The 26,194-nt window shown below is 40.9% G+C and overlaps 1 protein-coding gene across 1 annotated transcript in view; it reads left to right on the top strand.

The window, feature by feature from the left end:
* Window positions 1-26,194, top strand: part of LOC144305804 (uncharacterized) — a 71,095-nt gene that overhangs the window by 18,692 nt on the left and 26,209 nt on the right. The window contains exons 3-5 of the mRNA XM_077884888.1: window positions 3,547-3,671; window positions 4,368-4,471; window positions 13,581-13,823. Of these exons, the coding sequence (XP_077741014.1) occupies window positions 3,547-3,605 (59 nt within the window). The 3' untranslated portion in view covers window positions 3,606-3,671; window positions 4,368-4,471; window positions 13,581-13,823. The remainder of the gene's footprint in view (window positions 1-3,546; window positions 3,672-4,367; window positions 4,472-13,580; window positions 13,824-26,194) is intronic.

The raw sequence follows: 26,194 nt of genomic DNA, 5'->3' as shown, positions 1-26,194 counted from the left end.
GGTGAAGTCAGAATGGGATTCTCTCTCCTTCTCCCTCTGCCTCTCCCCGCCCTTGCACATGTGCTCACGCACGCACACTTTCTCTCTCAAATAAATAAATACAATCTTTAAAATCTTGAGATTCCTGTAAGAGATTTATATGTACTTAATACGTCAGTGTTATAGTACATGCATAGATTTTATTAGTTAATACATGTAAACTGGAAAAACATGCTTGAAAACAGTTTGCTAACATGAGGACAAAACCCAAAAAGCTTGGAGATTCTCTGCCTAGGGGAAGGTGAGTGACAAAAATCAGTGGAGGTGGTGACAAAAGCCTGCCGCTAAATTCCTAAGATCCAAAAGATAAACCCAAATTGCCTGGGTCAAGGTGCATGGAGAGGCCAACCGGCCAGAAGCAAGGTACAATTGAACTCTCCCTGCTTTTCTTTTTACCAGTGAGGATGACACCTGCGAAATTGCTTGAGAGGCAGGTGGCTTGTGAGTCACAGGACAGCCCTTTCATTCCCTGAGTCGCCCCAGGCCGTGGCCCCCAAGACTCGGAGAGACCAGCTCTCCTTCCCAAAGTAATGAGTTCTGCGGGTCAAAGGAGCAAATAGTGGAAGATATTTAAAAAGTTCAACATCACTTGTCCTACAAGACATTAAAACTAGTAAGAAAATAATAATAATAAATAATAAATAAATAAAACTAGTAGGAATACCCCATTTTTGACCATCAATTACATAGATTTAAAGAGTCAATAGTTGACCAAGGTGGAAAAATAGGCATTCCCATGTACGCCCAGTGGGTGTGTGAATTGGCAGAAATTTTCTGTAGGCAATTTGAAAACACTGACGAAGAGTTTTAAAAATATACACATCTAGCTACCCGTCAATTTATCCTCTGGGTATTTTTTGAAGAAAATAATCAAATTTGGAAATAAAGGTTTAAATACATAAAAGCTTGTTATTCAACCACTTATTCATTCTACACATACTTCCTGGTGTCTTTTTGAGGCAGATTCTGTGCTAGATGCTGCCACACAACAAAAAAGTAAAATAGGGCTCTGCTCTCCTAGAGATTATTAATAATCATTGCAGTGTTATTTATAACAGGGAAAAATAGAAACTAAGAACACGACCAAGATGAGGTTGTTGTTGTTCTGCAGTTATGAATTCCTATGCAGCCAGTATAGATTGTATCATAGAAGACACTAGAAGGATGCCTGGCTGGGTCAGTAGGGAGAGGGTGCCACTCTTGATCTCTGAGTTCTGAGTTTGAGTCCCACGTTGGGTATAGAGATGACTTAAATACATAAACTTAAAAAAAAAAAAAAAAGACATCAGGTAATTTGAGTGGAAGAAAACAACAAAACAGAAATATATGTCTCCTCACAGCCTTGAGTGCCTAGAGGAGGGTCACAGTTCACCCTATCATTTGAGACAGAGGTCATTTAGAATGAACAGACTTTCCTTTAGCGAGAAACAAAGCAGAATAGAACAAAAAAACATTGGGAAATATGCTCACCATTTCTTCCTACTTCGTGAATGTTTTCTGAGGGTGATTCTAGGAGGAACTAGAGGAGCAGGTAACAACGACATTGACGGAAGATTCTGAGGGGCAGTAAGTCTCATCTAAGGAACTACAGCTCAATCTGAAAATAAGTACCTCATCCAATATTTAAAAAGAATCTCCAGCATAATCAATTAAAAGTCCCTAAGAGAAATGGGCTTGCCCAGACATTGTTGGTGCGGGGGTGGCTTGTTATAAACATCTGAGAAAGCAATTAGCAGTATCTATCAAAACTTGTAATGTCACTGCCATAACCTAGCGACTTTATTTATAGAAATAGATGTCTAGGAGTACTTATGCCTGCATGAAACAAATTAATATGGAAATGGAAATTAACCAACATCTGCATATTGAGAGTCGATAAGGAGACGAGAGAAAAAGAGGTAGCAAGAATTTGTGAAGAAGGGCAGCCCGAGTGGCTCAGCGGTTTAGAGCTGCCTTCAGCCTAGGTCTGATCCTGGAGACCTAGGATCGAGTCCCACGTCAGGCTCCCTGCATGGAGCCTGCTTCTCCCTCTGCCTGTGTCTCTGCCTCCCTCTCTCTCTCTCTCTCTCTCTCTCAGTCTCATGAATAAATAAATAAAATCTTTAAAAAAAAAATCTGTGAAGAAATAATGGCCAAAATTTCCCAAATTTCCTGGAAAAGATTAATCTGCACATCCTAGAAATGCAACAGACTCAATCAACCCAAAGAGATCCACACTGAAATACAACATAGACAGAGTGTCTAAAGCTAAAGATGAGGAGAGAATCTTGAAAATAGCAAGAGAAAAATGACCTATCATGTATAATTGATGGTGAATTAACAGCTGACTTTCTCACCAGAAGCTGTGGAGGCCAGTAGTTGGTGGGATGACCTATTCAAAGTGCTGAAACAAAAACAACAGAATTGTACATCTAGCAAACTATTCATCAAAAATGTATTCTTGAGAGGTGCTTGGGTGGCTCGGTTGGTTGAGCGTCTGACTCTTGATTTTGGTTCAGATCATGATCTCAGGGGGGTGGGATTGAGCCACAAGTTGGGCTCTGTGCTCAGTAAAAAGTCTGCTGAAGATTCTCTCTCTCACCCTCTCCCTCTGTCCTTCCCCTCACCTCTCTGCCCACCCCTACTGCCCACCCACATTTGCACATTTACATTCTCTCTCTCTAAAATGAATGGATAAATCTTTTTTAAAAATGTATTCTTAAAAGACATTCAAATAAACAAATATAAACAAAACCTGAGAGAATTGTCACTAGTTGACCTGCCCTGCAAGAAATACTCAAGGGAGTCCTTCAGGCTACATGAAAGGACATTGGACAATACTTGAAAACACATGATGAGATAAAGATCTCACCCTTTAAAAAAAAAAAAAAAAGATCTCACCCTTGACCATACTGAATACTAGGAATGTGGAGAAAAAGAGCAGATATAGCAAATTTCTGGTTACCTTATCTTCTTACTCTTCAAGCTTTACACTCTGAGTTGTTTTTTTTTTTTTTTAAGATTTATTTATTTATTTATCATAGACAGGGGGGGGGGCAGAGACATAGGAGGAGGGAGAAGCAGGCTCCATGCCGGGAGCCCGACATGGGACTCGATCCCGGGATTCCAGGATCGTGCCCTGGGCCAAAGGCAGGCGCTAAACCGCTGAGCCACCCAGGGATCCCCTACACTCTGAGTTTTTAATGCAATATCCACCAAACATCCAGTCATATTGAAATAGCCTGACGTTTGGTTCAGAGAGCTGATGACACATACTTGTTTTGACTTGACGACATTTGGGGCTTGGAGCTAGTAGATTTCTCCCTTTTGTATGACTGAGCACAACCTAAGAAATAATGCCATCAATAATAACATCATTATTTTACAATGAAAGTCTAATTAGAGTGTGAACGGAAGTGCTATTGGCCAAGGGCCCCTATCCACTAGTTATGTCTTAATGGGAAATCTGACCCAAGAATCTGACAATCAAAACGGATTATCTTTCATTTTACCATTATTTGTTCACAGTTATGCCATCTGGCTCATATAACCAGAAGAAACTTGGCACCCACGTTCAACTAGAATGACCGTCAATTCACAAAACATCCTTATTTTCTCTTGGCTAAGAACAAAGTGACAACTGATCTCAATGTGTAAGTACTTATGTAAAACAAATGACTTGAGCAGGGAATATTTTTTAAGAGAGGTTGGAGGAGCATTTTGGTGTCATCAGATATCTCAAACTATATCCTAACAGTATAACCTAATTTATCTTTCTTTATGTTTGTCTCTGAATTTTCTGTTCAATTTAACAAATACTTTTTGAGCACCTGCTGTATAAAACAGAATGAGCCAAATACTAAAAAGGATACCAAGCTATATTAGGCAGGAGATGGCTCTAGCTTTATAAGAAAGAAAACCTCAGATTTCAGTGGCTTAACTCAATGGAACTTAATTTCACGCTCACTTAACAGCTCAATGATGCTGTCCTAGGTCAGCAGGCACCTTTCTTCCTCCTGGTGACCCAGGTATTTTTGGACCCTTCTATCTTGAATTCCTGCCATCTTCTAGGGCATCAGAATCTTTGCTTCAAGCTGCCTAAATGGTAGAAGAGTAAAGAAAGCATGCAGATTTCTTAAAACACCCACCCCACGGGCGACACCTGTCACTTTCACTTGTGTTCAACCTGTAAGAACAAGTCACTTGGCATACCTGGACATAGGAGATTGGCCAGTGTTGTCCCTGGCTAGGTAGTCACTTCCTGGCAACAACTTTATAGTTGGGGAGGAAGGGAACAAGCTAGAGATCTGTTATTCCTATTGTGTAAGATATAGCTTCTATCTTCAAAGGACCTTTGCCAGAGTAGAGAAGAAAGTTCGCAGGAGAGAAATGTCACAGAGGCGGTGGCATTTGAGACGATCCTCAATTGACTGAACTGCCAGACCACGTGTTGGTAAGTGGGGCATTCTAGATGGAGTGACTGTCGCTAAGGAAGCATGGAGGGAGAGAGGGAATGTTGAGTAACTAGTTTTCCTGGAACAAAGATTTGCATAGGAGAGAGACCAAGCTTAAAAGTTTCATTGGGTCATTGTCATGTAAGGCCCTGAATGTCAGAACAAAGAGCTGGAATTCTATGCTTCCTTTATCATGATTATCGTGCATTTTTAACACAAAGTGGCCCGAACAATGACAGCATTAATCACTAACAAGTAACAGTCACAGAGCAGACAATACATTCACTATGAAGGGATTTCATTTTTCAGATGGTCACTAATGACAGCATCATATGACATCACAGGCTGTGATCGATTTCAGAAGTTTGTGTCTGTTCTCATGTGTCTGGATACGTACAAAATACAGTCCAAACATTTCCATTTCACTCTTGCGCCTTCTCCCAGGATTATCTCACATAGTTATCTAGAGACGCTGAGGGTAGCTTTACACACTGACATCACAAACCAGCAGTGCCCCCCACCCCAGGGCGGGGCAGGAGGCCTCTCTAGGGCTGCAAACTCTGAATACTGTTGACCCAAAATGGACAAACTTTTTAGAATCTCTGAAAGTAAGAAAGAGAGTTTTATTCGAACCCACGTGAGAACTTAGAAACCTAAAGTGTCTTTCCTTATACATCAGGCCTTTCGAGAGTTTTCCTCTCCTCCATACGGATACTGATCACTGCACAGCCCGTGAATGTGATTCCCTTCATCCCCAGCAGACAGCGGTCCTCAGGGCATCAGGGTCACGCTGACATGTAAATCGTACTGGAAATTTAATGGGCATAAAGATTTGTTTAAAAATATTTGGGTGCAAAGGGACAGGAGAGGCATATACAATAACATTGGGGAGCCTTAGGAAAGTAGTAACTGGGCCTGAAAACTTTTTTTTTTTTTAAGATGTTATTTATTTATTCATGAGAGACACAGAGAGAGGCAGAGACACGGGCAGAGGGAGAAGCAGGCTCCCCACAAGGAGCCTGATGTTGGACTCGATCCCAGGACCCCAGGATTCCGACCTCAACCAAAGGCAGATGCTCAACCGCTGAGCCACCCAGGTGTCCCGAAAACCTTTTCTGATTGTGACTTTGATGTATATCCCTCCCAGCTGCCATGGCTGTAAACTATACCCAAGTAGAACATTTCAGAAATTCTGATTGCGAGCGGGGTCTCCTTGTTCCCACAATCCTGCACGTCGCATCTCCCTGTTTCGGAACAAGGTAGGAATGAGACAAACGAATAGATTTACAGAGAGGTTCTGTCTTCATCTCTTCTATAGAACTCTTACTTGAAGCACTTAGACCTACTTTACCTGGTACTTATTCTGTCAATTTCCAATTAACATAATGCAATTTTGCAAGATTGTTTTTAAGCCATTGTTACCTTGGTTTAAAATAGTCTAAATAGGCATGATATAAGCTAGAGTTTAGTTACACAGAGCTCTTAATATTATATACATAACCTCATTTGCTTCATAAAATAATTATAAGCAATAATTTTCACAATCAATATTTTTTAATAAGTTCACATTCATAACCATTTTTCCCATGATAAAATTAACAAAAAATTAAAAAACAAAGTATCTAAAGTTGGTGAGCATATCGTGAGGAGAACATTCTCATTAATTGATGGTGCTAAAAAAATTGATGGTGCTGATTTAAATAATCACAGACTTTCTGGAAAGCAATCTGGAAAAATGTATCAACAGTTTAAAAACATCTGTTCCATTTGTCTCAATTATATATACACACACACAAACAGAGCAAAAAACATTCCCCACAGCAAAAAGTGTTAATGGTGGTTATCTCTTGGTAATGGGATAATAGATAGTGTTTACTTTGGAATTATATTTTTAAAAAATCTATCCCCAGGATGTCTGGGTGGCTCAGTGGTTTAGCGCCTGCCTTCCGCCCAGGGTGTGATCCCAGAGTCCTGGGATCGAGTCTTATGTTGGGCTCCCTGCATGGAGCCTGCTTCTCCCTCTGCCTGTATCTCTGCCTCTCTCTCTCTCTCTCTCTCTCTGTCTCTCATGAATAAATAAATAAAATCTTTAAAAAAAAAGTCTATCCCCACTGAGAAAGTTTTATTTTTATGATTATGGTAAAATTGTTTCCATCATTTAAGAAAAGTTATAGGGATCCCTAGGTGGCGCAGCTGTTTGGCGCCTGCCTTTGGCCCAGGGCACGATCCTGGAGACCCGGGATCGAATCCCACATCGGGCTCCTGGTGCATGGAGCCTGCTTCTCCCTCTGCCTGTGTCTCCTCCTCTCTCTCTCTCTCTCTCTCTGTGACTATCATAAATAAATAAAAAATTAAAAAAAAAAAAGAAAAGTTATAAAGAATCTTAATAAAATAAGAATATTCATAATATTCAATAAGAATACCATATTTTTAAAGAATATAATATCAACTAATTACATATGTACATGTGTATATATACAAATATATAGTCAATTGCCTAATAGATACATCTGTTTCCGAAGGCCTAACATGAGGCACCAATGAGCCAAGACTAAAACCATGTTTATCAATAAGTGTTAGGGCAATTGGAATATGAATTATGGATGTTTAAAATTTCTCATTTACAGTTCTTCAGCACTGAACTTGTACTGCTTTCAAATTCCAAAGAACACTTAAAAATCAAATAGAAAAAAAAATCTCTACAGAGCATGATTATATCATTCTATTCACTATACAGTTATTAAGTCATGTCAGGTTGTCAGCTTCCTTGTTTGTAAAGTGAGGGGATTAGACTAGATGTTCTCTAAGATATCTTGCAGGCTTAGAAGATTCTATGGCTGTGAACCACACACACCTAATACATAATTATCAAAACAACAGGCCATGTCTATTGTAAATCTAAAAAGACCCTGACCTTGAGGCGTCATGATATAATAATGAGAGCAAGGCCTTAGCATCGAGGAAACTTGGCTAGGGGGCGCCTAGGTGGCTCAGTCAGTTAAGCATCTGCCTTCTGCTCACGTCATGATCCCAGGGTCTTGGGATCAAGCCCGAGGGTTGTGTTGGGTTGTGTTGGGTTGTGTTGTGTCAGGCTCCTTGCTCAGTGGGGAGTCTGCTTCACCCTCTCCCTCTGTTCTTCCTCCCTCCTCCTGCCTGTGCTCTCTCACTCAAATAAATGAAATCTAAAATAAAAAAAAAAAAAACCACTTGGCTAACATCCTGGCTTGGGTCTCATTTCCCTCATTAGAAAGGTGAGGCTAATAAATCTTCTCAAAGGATTGAAAAGGGGTTGAAATGTGCTAACAAACCCAAAGGCCTTTGCATGTTGGCTGGCTCTGAGGAGATGCTTCAGAAATGGTACTTTACTCACTAAGCCAAGACGTGACAGTGTATCGGCCAGATTGCACTGGATCATCATCCCTGGATCTAAACTCCCATTTGGAACACTGCAGCGGGAAGCAGAGGGTACCCTTTGTGAGGACTAACCCATTTCAGCTTGGGGAAGATGAGATAAGGGTTCAGGTGGGACCTGAGTGTGACACACCGTGTCACCAGGTCCTTGGAGCTGTCCTATGGGAAGTGGGCAGCATAGGGAGTCAAAGAGGGGTACAGAGGAAAAGCCTAGTTATGTGTTTTCCTCTGCCCTGGGTTGCTCACCTGCTTGCCAGATTTTCCTCCTTCTCCCCTCCTTTTCACCAGAAAATATTTATTTATTTATTTATTTATTTATTTATTTATTTATTTATTTGATTTTATTTATTCATGAGAGACAGAGAGAGAGAGAGAGAGAGAGAGGCAGAGACACAGGCAGAGGGAGAAGCAGGCTCCATGCAGGGAGTCCGACGTGAGACTCAATCCCAGGTCTCCAGGATCACACCCTGGGCGGAAGGCGGCACTAAACCGCTGAGCCACCCGGGTTGCCCTCATCAGAAAATATTTAATGAGGGATCCCTGGGTGGCGCAGCGGTTTGGCGCCTGCCTTTGGCCCAGGGCGCGATCCTGGAGACCCGGGATCGAATCCCACATCAGGCTCCCGGTGCATGGAGCCTGCTTCTCCCTCTGCCTATGTCTCTGCCTCTCTCTCTCTCTCTGTGACTATCATAAATAAAAATAGAAAAAAAAATTAAAAAAAAAAATTTTAAAAAGAAAATATTTAATGATACAGACGACGTGCAACTCTCCATGCTTGTTATCAGAGTTTGGATATTAAATGAGATATTGGTTCTGACTGGTGCTTGGAGGGAATAGTGGGCTTCAGAACACGGTGAGACAAAGCCTCCCAATGACAATTCCCTCAAGGGATTTTTCTTTCTGGCAGAAGTAGACTGTGCTCCAGTAGTCAAGATATGTTGGAGGTTGGGAGGGGAGCTCCCTGGCAGGAACAACACATGATGAGCTCAATACCAATGGCTCCTTCATTAAGGAGCTCATGGAAATGAGCTGCCATAAAGAAGTATCTGAGGTACAGAGAGGAGGGAAATGAGGCTTACAACTAGATCATAAAGGATATAGACCATGCTTAAGAATTAGGAACAGGGGCAGCCCGGGTGGCTCAGCGGTTTAGCGCCGCCTTCAGCCCAGGGCCTGATCCTGGAGACCTGGGATTGAGTCCCACGTCGGGCTCCCTGCATGGAGCCTGCTTGTGTATCTGCCTCTCTCTCTCTCTCTCTCTCTCTCTGTCTCTCATGAATAAATAAATAAAATCATAAAAATAAAAAAAAAGGAATTAGGAACGACAATTCAACAACAGGAAAACTTTTAAAAAACCCAACTAAAGAATGGGCAAAGGACTCGAATAGACATTTCTCCAGAGAAGACATACAAATGGGCAACAAACATGAAAAGATGCTCAATTTCAATCATCACCAAGGGATGACCACTACAATAAGATAATAATAATGATAGAAACATTGGTGAGGAGGTGGAAAAATTACAACCTTTGTGCCCTGTTGGTGGGAATGTAAAATAGAGCAGCCATTAAGGAGAACAGTCTGGCAATTCCTCAAAAAGTTAAAAATGCAATTACCATATGATCCAGCAACCCCACTTCTTTTTTTTTTTTTTGGAACCCCACTTCTTGATATTTGTCCACAAAAATTGAAAGCCGAGTCTTGAAGAGATCTCTGTATACCTGTGCTCACAGCAGCATGGGTCACAATAGCCCAGAGGTGGGAACAACCCCGACGTGCGTCCGTGGGTGAATGGCTAGACCAGGTGTGGTAAACACATGCACTGGAATGTTGTTCGGCCTTAAAAGAAAGGAAAGTCTGACACGTGCTACCACATGGAGGAACAGTGAGGACATTCTGCTAAGTGAGATATGCCAGTAGCCAGAGGACAGACACTGCATGATTCCACTTCTGTGAGGTATCTAAAGTTGTCAGACTCCCAGAAATAGAAAGTAGAATGGTGGTTGCCAGGGGCCTGGGGGAGGCGGGAGAGGGGGGCTGTCGCATGGGTATGATTTCAATTTTGCAAGGGGAACAATTTCTAGAGCTCACTGCACAGTGTGAATACGGTTAACACTAAACTATCGTACACCTGCAAATGATGAAGATGGCAAATTTCACGTTATGTGGGGTTTTTTGTAGTTGTTTTTTTTTCCACAATAAAAAAGAAAGAATCGGGAACCCTCTCTTGAAGGCAGCGGGCCATTCCCTGAAGCGTTTTAAAGCTGGGAGCGACCCGGTCACACGCATTTTGGGGAGCGGCCTCTGGGGAAAGTGTTTCATGGATAGTGATGGAACAGTCTGGAACCCGGGGAGACCAGCTGGAGGGCCTTCCAAGGGTTTGCCGAGGGTGTGACAAGCTCCGAGAGAAAGAGGAAGGAGATGTGACAGCAGGAAGGAATGCGGGCGGGGCTGGGAACCGGGTCGTCCTGCCTGGGGTGTGTGACTGAGGCCACCGCGGCCTGGGCAGCTGAGTGTCGCCAGCGGGGAGTGCGGCTGCTCCTGCCCCCGAGATGGGCTGAGTCAGGAGGACTCCGGTGCGGGGGCCACTGCCCCGTGGGGCTCTGACCAGGGTCCTCTCCCCACCCCGCTCCCCTGGCTGCTTTCTTTTCTTCCTTCTCTCTTCTTTTATCAGCAGGAGCACCGATTCTCTTGAACACTGTCCTTCGTATTCAGAGTTGCAGTTCTCCTAAGGCTGAGTAAAGAGAGTCCTGATTCTGGCAACCTCTCTAGAAATTCAGTGACTTTCCATTTATCTGTCTTTTATCTGCGTCCTGTGGAATTTCCCAGCACTTATATCATCCTCCAGAAATGCATCCTGGGTGAAGCCTTTTTGAATCCCCACATTGGAGAAAAACCTGTGTGGTGGATGTTTTCCTTGGTACAAATGCATTAACATGTGATTTCTGGACGCGGAGGGTGTCGCACTCAGTGGGCGACAGGATGAGGCCACCCTGGAAGTCGGGTGCGGGGGTCAGATGGGATCCCTTCAAGTGAGGGGCTCTGTCCGGGACAATTCAGATGTTTTTTGTTGTTGTTGTTGTTGTTTGTTTTTGTTTTACAATTCAGATTTTGACTCAACAAAATAACACAGGTCTTTTTTTTCTTTTTAAGATTTTATTTATTTATTCATGAGAGATATAGAGAGAGAGAGGCAGAGGGAGAAGCAGGCTCCATGCAGGGAGCCCGATGCAGGACTCGATCCCAGATCTCCAGGATTATGCCCTGGGACAAAGGCAGGCGCTAAACCACTGAGCCATCCAGGGATCCCCAACAGAGGTCTTTATGTCGTTGACTTTTGGAATTACTTACGAGATGTGGACACTCCTGAATGCCAAAGACCAAGAATAATTTCTTCTAGATTAATCATGAAGGACCTTTGGTAAAATAATGTTGCTTGTTAAAATCATATTTAATATGTTGGCAAATTGAATTTAAATTTTAAAAATGTAAAACAATTTTACAAATTTACAAATCATCAAATCTCTTGTTTTTGTCTTTTGATATTTCATTTCCTGCTTCCAAGCTTAGAGAAAGTATAATTCCTCTAAAGATATCATAACTACTAGTTTCTGTTTTCTGCTACTTCTCTATGACTTGCTTTATATGTTGAATTGTCAAATCTATCTAAAGTTTTTTTTTATGGTGTAAATTAAATCATTTTTCAATATTGCTAGCACCAAGAAGTAAATCCAAAAGGGGTTTTCCTTCTCTGTAAAGGAGATCGTTTGCATGCTTTGTAAAATGCTTATTAGCACAGTACAAATGTGAGGTGATCTAACCCGGGGGGCGGGGGGGGGGGGATGTTTTCACTCCACATCTCCCTTGGAAAATATTTAAAACACAGCAGTCATAGATCTAATTTTCTTTGAAGGTGCTTTTGGAGAGAATCCAGGAAAACTACCCTTTGTAAAACCAAGGAGTATTTCATCTGAAAACTTGGTCCACTTAAAAAAAATTAACAACCAAGCATGTTTGAGTGTCTATGTTAGTTACTGTGGTACAAATTATAGTCAATAGAAGTTTCATGCTGAGAAAAAGCATGAAGTACATAAGATGAATGCCATTCACTGTGATTATTCTCTTCAGGAGCTAGAAAATAACTACTTAGAAAGATTATGCATGAGGGTAATTGCTGTTTAATGGAGAAAAACTGGGGAAAATAATTATAAGAGTGAAGAAGATATTTCCTAACCATCTGTCACTTAAAAATAAGAAACAAAAAAGATAACGTAGTACATTTTTCCAGAAAGACTTGGACGTGATGCCAAAAGGCAACACTTTGATGCTACACACACAAAAGAACCTCCCATGAAGAAATCTGAGATTGCTATATGTAGAAGTTCCTTCTAGAGCCATCACCGGGGTGTGTTTTACTATTACAGTCCATCACCTTTATTTGACATTTCCGCATAGCCAAGGTGGAAGAACACACCCGCCTGTGACGTCAGTAATTGGAAAGTGATCCCAATAGAAGGACGTGTCCTCCTACCAGGAAAATAAAAGTAGGGGGCCATGGAGAAAAGCAATCTTTGAGTTTCTTATTTTTTTTAATGCATTGAAGAAATATTAGTAAGCTGACAAAGGTCTATATTTATGGGCCCGTTATAGGCTTTGTTCAGATAGTAGTTTATCGATGTTCTCTTCTGTTGAAGCCGGTATTCTTCAGTCCATAGATCTTGGCCCCTGCCATATGCCTATCAGTTCTTCGGCCCTGCCTGGAGGAGCTGATGCTCTGGAGGCAGAGAAGGGAGTAGTTCCATGAATTATTCAGCATCACTGGTTTGCTGTTGTTCAATAATATAGGATTTAATAACCAGACAAGACAACAATACAAGAGATGTGGTGAGACAGTATGTGATTAAGGGTGCAGCTGGAAGTAATCTCTCTCTCTCTCTCTCTCTCTCTCTGAATTTCCAGAGCACTTTATCTATGCCTCTTATGGCACTTTCCCCTGTCTTCTCAGATGTTATTGTTATTTCTCTCTCTTCCCTTTACTAGAGAGTGAACAGCTCAAGGACAAGCTCCAGGTCTGACTCATTTTTGATCCCCCCCGCAGAGCCTTGCTTATACCTGCCTAGTGTTGCTGCAAGTTGACATTTGTTATTTGAATAAAACAGAGGGACATGGAGAATAAGTATGAGTGTAAATGGGCTGGGGGGAGGGCCATGGGTTTGTGTGAAGATGCTCACATTGGACAAAAAGATTTAAAACCAACAATAAATGCTTGAGGTGAACTTTGTTTTTCACCTCGGTAGCATCCACTCACCCTTTTTTTTTGTGGTGACAACACATTGATTTTCCTTTGGGGGACTACTGCTCTACCATTGCACACCCTTGGTTGGATGATGATCAAGGGGGCCTGCCCACCCTTGGCCTGGATAAGATCACACTCTCAGGCAGAATAAGGACAGAAGTTTCCAGGAACTCATCCCAATGGTAACCTCTCCACTAGAAGAATAGAGACTATCCATTTGGCTGTGCCATTCTTTGGCAGATTAAAGATGGCTACTCATGTTTTGTCAGCCCTCCCATTAGGAGGCAGAGTCTATGCCTCTTTCCTTCAACGTGGGCAATTTAAAGAATAAATGGAAGTGACCGTGTCAGTGTCAATGCCTAGGTCTTCATAGATTGGCCGCTTCCACTTGTCTCTTGGCAGATGCACTCCTAGAGCCCTGAACCACCATTTAAGTCCAGCTGTCCTGAGGCCACCATGTTGTGAGGAAGCCAAAGCTAACCACCTGGAGAGATGCTGTGGAGAATCATGCCCAAACAGCACCCAGCTCTCCTTGCCATCCTGGCCCAGGCAGCTAACCTGGGAGTGAAGAATCCTTCACATGATGCTGATCTCAGAAACTATCTGACTACAACTGTGTGGGTGACCCCAATGAGAACTTCTCAGGTGAGTCCATCAACCCCCAAACCATGATAGATAACAATACATTGTTGTTTTAATCCACTGAGTTTTGAGGTGACTTGCTACACAGTAAGATACCTGGAACACATCTAGACTCTCTGGTCTTCAGAATACTCTTGTTCAACTTTTCCCTCACATGCTTCAAGACAATCCTCTTCTCCCCCATTAGAATTCTAGGACTACCTTGTATTCCTGTAACACAGTCTTGTGTCCCAAATGTGGCTAATGTCCCTCATCTCCTCTGTTCTTTTCTATATCTCAACTTCTTATCTATAAAATGGGGTTACAAGGTACCTTCATTATAGAGTTGCTGTCAGGAAAGAATGAATACCTGTAGAGCACTTCAAACACTGCCTAGCACAAAGTAAGCACTTAATGAATATAGCTTTCATTAAGTATTTTTTTAAAGATTTTATTTATTTATTCATGAGAGACACACAGAGAGAGAGAAGCAGAGACACTGGCAGAGGGAGAAGCAGGCTCCATGCAGGGAGCCCGACTTGGGACTCGATCCCCGGTCTCCAGGATCACACCCTGGTCTGAAAGCAGAGCTAAACTGCTCAGCCACCGGGCTGCCCAGCTTTTGTTAAGTGTTAATCAGTATAATAATCATATGATTTAGAAGAGACTGTTAAGCTCAAACAGGACAAATCAGAAACTGCAGACTGGCCGTTTGCTGTTGGCCTGCTCAGTTTGGACAAATATTTGAATTAGTTGCAGCCATTTCCAAATCTCATAGGGTTCATATGAATATCTAGAGGTCTAGCTTATTGCAAAAATATGACGATCTCCCAGCACTGGGCCTGCGCTCCTGCAAGGTGCCTGGTGGCTCTTGCTGACCAGTGACTTCCCACTTCACATGGAGTCGGTGCTCTCTGGCTCACCATTGTCCCCACACTCGCTACGCTGATATCCACCACCTTTGTTCGTGTCCATTACTCGCCTGCCCTTATGGACATTTGAGACTGTAAATCAAGGAGAGACCAAAGACGGGAAAGAAGAAAGGAAGGAAGGGAGGCAGAGAGGAAGGCCGAATTCAGTACATGTTCTTTCTGACTGTAGCTACCTTGGCAAACATTGTAATAATCAAAATGTACTTTATTTGGTAGGAGGATCAAATCCACCTTTATAAAACAAGAACCTATTTCAATCATTAGGACAAAACAAATGTTTGATTTGGACACGTGTTCTCATTCAAATGCTTGCAAAATACAATTTCTTGTCTGGGAGATGTTGTCTCTCTTTGGGAAAGTGTCTGTGAATGTGTGTTAGTAAAAAGAGGATAGGCCAAAATATTTTTATTTTTATTTATTTATAAAGAGTTTATTTATTTGAGAGAGAGAGAGAAAGAACACAGAGAGAGAGGTAGAGGGAGAAGCAGACACCTCGCTGAGCAGGGAGCCTGATTTTGGGGCTCGATTCCAGGACTCTGGGATCATGACCTGAGCTGAAGGCAAACACCCCAGGTGCCCCCCCCCCCCGCCGCCAAAATATTTTTATTTAAAAAAAGATGCTTTTGATGAAAAATTTTTGTTTAAATTACTCATCTCTCCTTTATAATCTTACTTTTCTGTGTGGCCTCAATCAGTATTAAATTTACACCCTTAGAATTAGGCTTAATGTCTTTTTAGAGAGGGAATCTCTTTGAAGGGACTCAGTAGTCTTGCAGTAATTAAAATCCTCCCAGGATCCTTCAACTTGCTGCTTTGTTCTAAATTATTTGAACTATTTAAATTTCACATTTCATCACAGGGGAGCCGATCTGTACAGTAGAGTTTAAAGATTCCATAACTGTTTTCCACCTAAGCGCACTTGCTAGCCTGTCTCCCCTCTCCTGTCCCAGTTCTGAAGCGGGGAGATTATGTCCATTGCAGATCGAGGGTTGAGGCTCAGGCTGTCACAAGCAGCCAGTTGAGGAGCTGAGTCTCCCTCCACGCCAGGGCCTCACTGTGGTCTACCAACACGAGAAGGCTGTGGGACCAAAGAAGGAGTCTTTGTTTTGTTAAGGTTCTAGGGGGCACCTCCCAAGGGGAGAAAGTGTACAGTTTATATCATATTTAACAATCTCCCAATCACTCATGACCTGGGAAAAATGCAGGAACATTAAAGCAGCTTGTGTAAAGGTTATTATTAACGTAATATAAACACAAAGAACAACAGGAAAATAAGATTAATAGAAAAAAGGCGACCCATCATCCAAAAAATAATCAGGTTTAACATTGTGGTTAACATTGTAGTTTCTGCCAAGCTTTGTCTTACAAATATTAATAATCATAATGAATAGTTTTGAATATGGTCTTTTCACTTGACATGCTGTTGTGAGCATTTCCTCTGTTATTCCCTAACCTTTGTTTTGTTTAAAGATTTTATATTTTTTATTCATGAGAGACAGAGAGAGAGAGAGAGAGAGACAGACAGAGACACAGGCAGAGTGAGAAGTAGGCTCCATGCAGGGAGCCCGACGTGGGACTTGATCCCGGGTCTCCAGGATCACAGCCTGGGCCGGAGGCCATGCTAAACCACTGAGCCACCCAGGCTGCCCTATTCCCTAACCTTTGTAAGCAAAATTGTAGTGGCTACAAAATATTTCTAGAGGATGTGTCATAATTTATGGGATTATTTTCCTGATATTTGTATATTTAATTTGTTTCTAAATCTTATAAATAGGGGATCCCTGGGTGGCTCAGCGATTTAGCACCTGCCTTTGGCCCAGGGCGCGATCCTGGAGTCCCAGGATTGAGTCCCACATCGGGCTCCCTGCATGGAGCCTGCTTCTTCCTCTGCCTGTGTCTCTCCCTCTCTCTCTCTCTCTTTCTATGTCTATCGTGAAAAAATAAATAAAAATAAAAATAAATAAATCTTATAAATAACATGGCTTTGAACCTCATGGAGTTTTTAATAGATTTAGGATCGTGTCCATATGCCAGATCTTCAGAAATGGAATTACAGAGTCAAAAAACATGGAAGGGGGACCTGGGTGGCTCAGTTGGCTAGGCATTGGACTCTTTTGTCTCAGCTTGGTGACCTTGTACGTTGTCAGTTTTTATAATGATTTCATCTGCTTTTGAAAAGAAGAAACAGTCTCTGTTTACCACTTGCAGGATCCCAACTAGATCGACCTTGTTAGTTTTACTTCCTAAATATTCTTTATCCTTGCTCAAGTTTTTTGTCTCCTTGATCTGATAGTTTTTGAAGAAAGTGTTGAACATTTCCTACCATGATTTTACATTTGTAACTGTCTCCTATCATTCTGTGAGTTTCTGCCTCGCATATGTAGTGACTATGTTGTTGGGTACATAACACTCATGATGGTATGTGATTTTCCCCTAGATCTTGATATGGCCTCCCAGGTTATTCAAAGATTTTTGCTTCATGTTCTATATTTTATCTAATATGATAACTGCTGTACTACCTTTTAAAAATAGTATTTCCTCTATTTCTCTATTTGTCTTTTATCTCTCCACTCTCCCATTTTCTTTCTTTTTTTTTCTTTTAAATTTCATATGATTTTGTTTTAGGCATAATTCAGTGGTTTTCACCTTAGCAGCTTAAAAATCACCTGGGAAATTTTTAAAAATATCTACCGCCTACCCTCCTCACCTGCCCCCACAGAAGTATTATGTTAGAATTGCTTGGTTATTTTTTTTAAGATTTTATTTATTCATTTATTTATTCATGAGAGACACAGAGAGAAGGTAGAGACATAGGCAGAGAGAGAAGCAGGCTCCTCGCAAGGAGCCCAACGTGGGACTTGATCCCAGAACTCTGGGATCATGGCCTGGGCTAAAGGCAGACGCTCAACCCCTGAGGCACCCAGGCGTCCCTATTTTGTTTTTTTGTTTTTTTTGTATAAAAAAAATTTTATATAACATAAAATTTACCATGTTAGCTATTTTTAAGTACAGAGTTCAGTAATGTTAAGTATATTTATTCACTTTGTTGTGTGATGGATCTCTAGAACTTCTTCATCTTACAAAACTGAAACTCTATTAAATACCAATTCCCCATTTCCCCCTGCCCCCTAGCCCCTGACAACCACCATTCCACTTTCTGTTTTTATGCATTTGACTCATAAACGTAGAATCTTAATCTCATATAAATGGAATCATACAAGTTTTGTCTTTTGTGATTGGCTTATTTCACTTAGCATAATGTCCTCAGTTGATCCATGTTGTAGCACATGACAGGATTTCCTTTTTTTTTTTCTTTTGAGAAAGAGAGAGAGGGTGGGAGGGGCAGGGGGAGAGGGAGAGAGAAAATCCTAAGCAAGGTGTGGAGCCTGATGTGAGGCTCCATCTCATAACCCTGAGATCATGACCTGCACAGAAATCAAGAGTTGGGATGCTTAACGACTGAGCCACCCGGGTGCCCCAGGATTTTCTTCTTTTTAAAGGCTGAACATCATTCCATGTGGAAGTATATACATTTCATTTACCCATTCATCCATGGATGGATGGACATTTGGGTTGCTTCTACTTCTTGGCTCTTGTGAATAATGCTGCTATGAACATGGGCGTGCAAATAGCTCTTCAAGATCCTGCTTCAGTTCTTTTGGATATACCCCAAGAAGAGGGATTGCTGGATCATATGGTAATTCTATTTTTAATTTTTTGAGAAACTGCCATAGTGTTTTTTAAAGCGGCTGCACCATTTTATATTCCCACCAACAGAACACAGGGGTTCCAATAAACATGGATATTTTTTAAGGCTCTCCCACCAGGAACTATTTACTATCCATTTACTTTCCTTCTTTTTTCCCCACTACCACATTAACACAACCTAATCCTTTCTACAATCAATTGGTAAATAAATTTTCTGTCTTAAGTTATCAATTCGTTTGCTAAAATCTATTTCCTGTTTACAGACCTTCTATCTGGGTCACTTTTTCTCTTGGCAAAGTATATGCTTTGCTAGCTTTCATAGAGGACCTGTTGTAAAGGTATTATCTAAAATATTTAACAGCCAGTGGGAACCCTGGGTGGCGCAGTGGTTTAGTGCCTGCCTTTGGCCCAGGGTGCGATCCTGGAGACCCAGGATCGAATCCCATGTCGGGCTCCCGGGGAATGGAGCCTGCTTCTCCCTCTGCCTATGTCTCTGCCTCTCTCTCTCTCTCTCTGTGACTATCATAAATTAAAAAAAAAAAAAAAAAAATTTAAAATATTTAACAGCCAAGACCCTGCAGTCAAAAGGAGTTGACCAATCAGAATGAGATCTTCCCCCTGGGTAGAAGCAGGATCTTGGGAGATCCCCTACTGTGACAGCTGTTAACTCTTTAGTTGTAAAATTATGGATCAGTCTGGTCAGGGTCCCAAGGGAGGCCTAAGATGGCAGAAGCAAACCTGAGTGTTTGGGGCAACAGTATTTACTAACCAGGAAGGAAGTGGTCAGGGGTCATATTAAACATATTACATCCTAGAATAGCGTGGGTAGTTATCAACCAGAAGAGACACTAGCCATAAGCAGCAGTCTCTTTGTGCGTGCCAGTGCCATACTGGATGAGTCTAAACCCAGTCTATAGGTGGCTAAACTCTTGGTCTATGGTTTACTATTTGAAAGTGGTTTCATTTTTGCATACACATGGCAAGAGTTTGGCAGTGTAGACGTCTATTTTCCCTCAATTCCTTGAAGATATTACTTCATTGGTTTTTTAGTGTGTGTTATCTGATTGGAAGTCTTTCATCTAGGAGGACCTAAGATTTTTTCATTGTTGGGTCGCCTGGGTGGCTCAGCGGTTTAGGGCCTGCCTTCGACTCAGGGCATGATTCCAGAGTCCTGAGTCCCATGATTGAGTCCATGATTGAGTCCCATGTCGGGCTCCCTGCATGGAGCCTGCTTCTCCCTCTGCCTGTGTCTCTGCCTCTCTCTGTGTGTCTCTCATGAATGAATAAATAAAATCTTAAAAAAAAATAAAGATTTTCTCATTGTTCTTGACGTTTTGAACTCATCCTGCAATTATTTAATTTTTTCTCTTTTTTTCCTTTTCTTATTTATTTATTTATTTAGGTATGTACAATACACTTTTAGTTTGAGGATTTCAACTCTTTCTCTTCATTTTCTTCTTCAGGAATCCTTGGCAATATATCCTCAATTCCCCTTAATTGTTCTCTCCTATTTTTCTTTTCTTTGGCCAGGAACTGGGTGAATTTTTCTTTTCCAATGTAGTAATTCTTCTGAAAGTTTCAAGCGTAATATCCATTCTTTCAATTGATCTTTTAATTTTAATGTTTGCATTTTATATTCCTGTTTGTTTCTTTTTCAGATCCATTTGTTTCTTGTTTCATTCTTGTTTCAGCGATTTTTTTGCTTCATACTTTTGTGTTGTCTTTTATTTGAAAGGTTATCTTCATGTATCTCTTTGATCTCATCAGCACGTTTATTTTCAATTCTTTGTCCAATAATTACAAAAAATTAATTTTATCTTGAGTGGGGAAATGGGACTCATACTCTTTCTTATGTCAGATATTTTAATATGGCTTTGGAATTTTATTTTGCAAGAGGCTCATTTTTAATAGAGAAGTGTTTCATTTTGTCTAGCACCTTGGGGCCTCCAGTTCAAAACAGGGTACACAGTAGTATTTTGGCGTTCCTGACTTAACTTTGGTATCGTAGATGTCACCGATTCCTTCTCAGCACCAATTCCTTCTCAGCTTGTCTGAATTCCTACTTCCCAACATTTGTAGCTTTCTATGAATCCATAACTCTAAACAATGTATGAGCAAACTTTTTTTTAGTTTCATGTGACAAGAGGGAGCTCCAGCCCTGGGCTGTGTCCTCGAAGATCTGTTTGAGTCTGTACACTGTCTTCATGAACTTTGGGAGCTGAAGCCTTGGGTGTGCAGATGCGAGGCCAGTAGATATCCAGCTGCAGTTCTGTTCTCTTCATGGTGGTATTTTTGTTTGTTTCTATTCCATGGAGGTATTTCTTTTTATGCTTTTTGAACCAAATTTTATCATTTTTATTTTCCCTTTTTATATCTTATTTATTATTGCTACGTGTAACGGTTTGTGACTGAAGTAGAAGGGGACATTTTATCAGAGCATGAGGCTCTGCAGCCTTAACTGGACATGGGTTGCTTACTACTGCTTATATTTTAACATGCAAAGTGATCAAATATCACTTCATTCCTCTTGTGATTCCTCTTCATACTTCTAACCTGAAAGAATTCTCTCTTCCTGACATTGGATAAATACTTTATCCACTTTGTCTGAAGACCTTACTACTTTATTTGAATATTTATTTATTTATTTATTTATTTATTTATTTATTTAACTCATGACCTAAGATCAAGACCTGAGCTGAGAGAAAAAGTCAGACGATTAACCAACTGAGACACCGAGGCACTGAATGAATCTTTAGTTTTCAAATTCCACTTGAGACACATTTGATTATAAAGCACGAGATGGAGAATTTCTTCTTGAAGAGCTAAGATTTTTCTCAATATCATTTATTGAAAAATCTTTTCTCATTGTCGCTCCTTATAATAGGATTTGTTTCTGAGCTATCTCTTCTGTTCTATTAATTTACTTCTCTAGTCACCTTCTAATAACATTCTATTTAATTATTGCAGCTTTTATACATTTTAATAGTAGGTAGAATTAGTCCCACCTGCATTATTCTTTCTTTTTTCAAAAAGTGTTTTAGTTCTTATCTATTTAGTTTTTTTCAATAAGCTTTACTTCATTTTTCTAATTTAAAAAAATCACTTGGGACACCTGGGTGGCTCTGTGGTTTAGCATCTGCCTTCGGCTCAGGGCATGATCCCGAAGTCCTGGGATCAAGTTCCACATCAGGCACATTGCATGGAGCCTGCTTCTCCTCCCTCTGCCTATGTCTATGTCTCTGCCTCTCTCTGTGTCTCTCATTAATAAACAAATAAAATCTTTAAAAAATAAATAATAAAAAATAAATCACACTGGAATTTTTATTAGCATTTGTATTAAATTTGAGGATAATTTACGGGAGTATGATATACACTAATATGTCATTTTTTAGATCTCCCATTACAATGATTTTTATTTTCTTTTTGTAGGTTACTTTCTTTTTTTTTTTTAAAGATTTTATTTATTTATTCATGAAATACACGAGAGAGAATGAGGCAGAGACACAGGCAGAGGGAGAAGCAGGCTCCATGCAGGGAGCCCGATGTGGGACTCGATCCGGGTCTCCAGGATCACACCCTGGGTGGAAGGCAGGCACCAAACCGCTGAGCAACCCAGGGATTCCCGGTTACTTTCAATTTTTAAAGGTAATTCTAGCTTTTTAATGCTTTTTTTCTTTTTTCCATTGTTTTTTAGAAGTAATTATTTGTGGCCCATGGGACAGCTCTATCTTGTTATGATTTCCTACGTTGACTGGAACTTCCATCTCTTTTTTTCTTATTAGTGAAAGTATTTAAAGGTATGAATCTTTGATTCTGAAAGAACTTCTTGCCCTTTTCAAAAAACTATGTTCAAATTTTATTTCAAAGCTATTAAGTAATTTTTAGTTTTTATTTTTATGAGAACATTGTGGGGTTCCTGGAGGAAGGACACACATAGGAGGCTGGAAGTGAGTTGGGATGAGATTTTGGAGATCTTACATGTTGGACTCAAGAATTTGGCATTTCTGCACTACAGGAAGTGACAATCCAAGTTCCACGTTTGTCCTTAAAAACTCAACTTCCGGAACACATGAAATTCCTGTAAAGCTCTTTTTGTGCTACAGCACATAGAAGCACAATGTTATATTTGAGAATCACTATTTGTTCATTTCCTGTAAGACATGTTTGAATGTAAAATGGGAGGAAAAGCCTTGTATTTAAGTTCCTTCCTGATTTTTTTTTCCTTAAAGGGAGGGGGAGCATTGCACATTCATCCTCCACAGTTGAACACAAGCAAAACTCCACATCTCTGCCCAACTGTAAAACCCAGTCACAGAAACAGCACTGTAACTATAAACACACAAAAAAGTTTTACACTGCTAGAAAAGCAAAGTTACAATTGTTAAAGATTCTTTGTAATGTTACTTAAAACCTGAGAAATCTATAGTTTGGGTTGTTCTCCCAGTAAGTAGTTGAAAGGACTTTTTTTCCCCGCTTAAATCTTGGGTTTAATGTTTCTTGGTCTAAGGCCCAGTGCACCAACAGTGGTGAGTCAGAAGGGATGCCTGAAATAGTTCATGTACAGTTTTCTGTGTCCCTGTGTTATCTTCCTTGGATGGCCAGCACTGTCCTTTATTCATCTAATTATTCCACAAAAGCCCAGCAAAGTTCCAGTATTAAATGAACTTTAATTTATTAAAGTTGAAATGTTGAATCCTGAATTAAGTTGCTGAATTATATTAAAAAGGTTTCAGCTCATCTGTCAAAAATGTGAGACAAGTAGCATTTTGTGATGTGCATATTGATGTGAACTTAAGCCTTGTGGTTAGAATCATAAGGCCAAAAGTAACCCAGAAATCTCTTTATCCCTTTCATTGACTGGAATAATTGCCCAATGAATGCTATCAGCTGATGATGAAAAATCTCTCTTAAAGTTATTTTTCAACATATAAATAGCAAAGTAAAAACACAGGAAGTGATCCTCAGTATCTAGAAAAAACATGATATCCATCTTGTAGGGGTAAGAGAGAATAATAGATGCAAGATTAGTAAGCCCCCTCTCCAAAAGCCTTAAATGAAAAATAAGTTGGCTGGTAAATATTATACGAGTAGTGTGCACACTAAGGAAGGCCACACATTTTTTTAAAGATTTTATTTATTTATTTATGAGAGACAGAGAGAGAGAGGCAAAGACACAGGCAGAGGTAGAAGCAGGCTCCATGCAGGGAGCCTGATGTGAGACTCAATCCCAGGACTCTGGGATCAAGCCCAGAGCGTGAAGGCAGACACTAAACCGCTGAGCCACCCAGACGTCCCGAAGGCCACACATTTTGAAGAATGTCATCCTGCAGTAGATTGAGAGGGTTTAAGGAGTCTTCTTTTTTTTTTTTTTTAATTTTTATTTATTTATTTATCTCTTTATTTATTTATTTATTTATTTTTAAAGAGATTTTTTTTTAAATTTTTATTTATTTATGATAGTCACAGAGAGAGAGAGGCAGAGACATAGGCAGAGGGAGAAGCAGGCTCCATGCACCGAGAGCCCGATGTGGGATTCGATCCCGGGTCTCCAGGATCGCGCCCTGGGCCAAAGGCAGGCGCTAAACCGCTGCGCCACCCAGGGATCCCTATTTATTTATTTTTTAAGGAGTCTTCTTACTTCTCCCTTCTACTGTACCCTCCGCAGGCTGTGGTGGCCTCCAGAGCACTTCTCAGAGTGGCTACAAGTATTTCTGCAAGAGCTTCTATTGAGACCATATGCATGGGTATCAAGTCCAGAGAGCATAAGAAGTTGGGTAGGAAGGGTTGAGGCAAAATTGTTACTAGAGGTTATCATTGACACCAACTAAAAGAGAAAAAAGATATGCCCTAGGTATGTTTTTGCAGAGGGTAAGTTGGTGTTGCTCCAAACTAAAAAAGCAGAGAGGACTCTAAGAACTCTTCCTCCTTGGGGCTCCTGGACATTCTTCATCCTTTCATCATTGCCATTTATGTCCACTCCACTGCTCTCCAGTGCTGGATTGGAAAGTAGCCTAAGACATGGCTCTTAAAGTAGACTGGTGGTTGCCGGGGCTGGAGGTTGGGAGAAATGGGAAGATGCTGGTCAGAGAGTACAAATTTCCAGTCATAAGATAAATAAATTCTGGGAATCTAATGTATGATCTAATGATTATAGTTAATACTGTATTGTGTACTTGTAAACTGCTAAAAGAGTAGATCTTAAATATTCTCACATAGATACATGCACACTAATAGTAATTATGGGAGGTGAAGGATGTGTTAATTAACCTTATTATGGTGATCATTTTGCAATATACACCTATATCATACCATTACTGACCTTAAACTAACACAATGTTATATGTCAATTGTATCTCAATAAGGCTGAAAAAAAAAAAGACATGGCTCTCAATTTGGTTATGGATCTAGTGTTGGAGGTTCATTTAATCATTCAACATTTTTGCAACACCTACATGCCATGAATATACGATAAGAAGGTAGAGGGAACAACAACAACAACAACAACAACAACAAAAAAGCAGAGGGTTTGTCAAATGAGTGATGCAGCTACTCCATGCAGTGGGACTTAGGAAGTGATGTTTGTGGGTTGGATAGCTTGGGAAGGTGACACCAAAGCACTCATAATTAGATGGGACTCATGGAATAGGTGGGATTTGGACTAGAAGACAAAGAGAAGGTGATGGCTGGAAGTGCAGAGGCATGAGTAGGAGATCTAAGAGAACTCAAGCAGGAAAGAGAGGTTTGGGCCTGGTTGAGGGATACTTGGGTGTTAGCATATGTGGGAGGGAAGGGAAAGTGTGGTAGGTAGAATAACGCACCCACCCCAGATGTCCATATTCTAATCCCCAAGTCTGTGAATATGTCACCGTGCATGGCAAATGGAGCTCTGCATGTGTGAGTAGATTAAAGATTTTGAGATGGAGCAATTTTCCTAGATTATCAGGGTGGACCCAATGCAATCATAAGGGTCCTTATCTACAAGAGCCAGGCAAGAGAGTTAAAGAAGGAGATGTGACCATGGAAGCAGAGCTTGGAGAGATGGGAGGTAGGGTCCATGAGCCAAGGAATGTAAGTAACCTCTAGAAGCTGGACAAGGCAAGGAAATGCATTATTTTCTAGAGCTTCCAGAAGGAATACAGCCCTGCCAACACCATGGTCCTTCCCCAGTGAGACCTGTGTTAGACTTCTAACTTTCAGAACTGTGCAATAACAATGCTGTATTGTTTTAGGCCACTAAGCTCATAGTAATTTGTTTTAGCAACAACAGGAGACCAATACAAAAGATAAGTAATGTTAAAACATCCTTAAAATATGTTCACAATGTCTTTAGGAAGCTGGAATGACTCTTAGAACCATTTTACCAGGAAGAAAGAGAAGCTTAGAGAGATTGCACAATTGGCCACATCTCACATGTGGCAAACTGTAAAGCAGAGTTCCAGCCAGTCCTACCCACTGCCTAGACTGTGGCCTTTCTGGACACCGGGCTGCCTCTGGCATTGGGAAGACCACAAAGTGGCCTGAACGGGGTGAGCAGGACAGGCAGAGATGTACTTTGGAGAAATGGTAGCCAGGGGGAGTGTGAATCCCCACAGCTCCACACAGTGCCTCAAACACAGGGACTCCCCAGTTTTTCCAACTGATGGTTGGAAAACATGGAAAACAACACCAATGACAAGATGACGCTCCGGCCCTACCTGTGATTTCACTTTCCTCCTCACCCCAAGGTGGATTCTAACTGGGGAAAGACAGTGTGTC

This window comes from Canis aureus, chromosome 36, assembly GCF_053574225.1.
Source record: "Canis aureus isolate CA01 chromosome 36, VMU_Caureus_v.1.0, whole genome shotgun sequence".
NCBI lineage: Eukaryota > Metazoa > Chordata > Mammalia > Carnivora > Canidae > Canis > Canis aureus.
The sequence above is the reverse complement of the archived record's forward strand: the minus strand, read 5'-3'. Positions and strand labels throughout refer to the sequence as shown.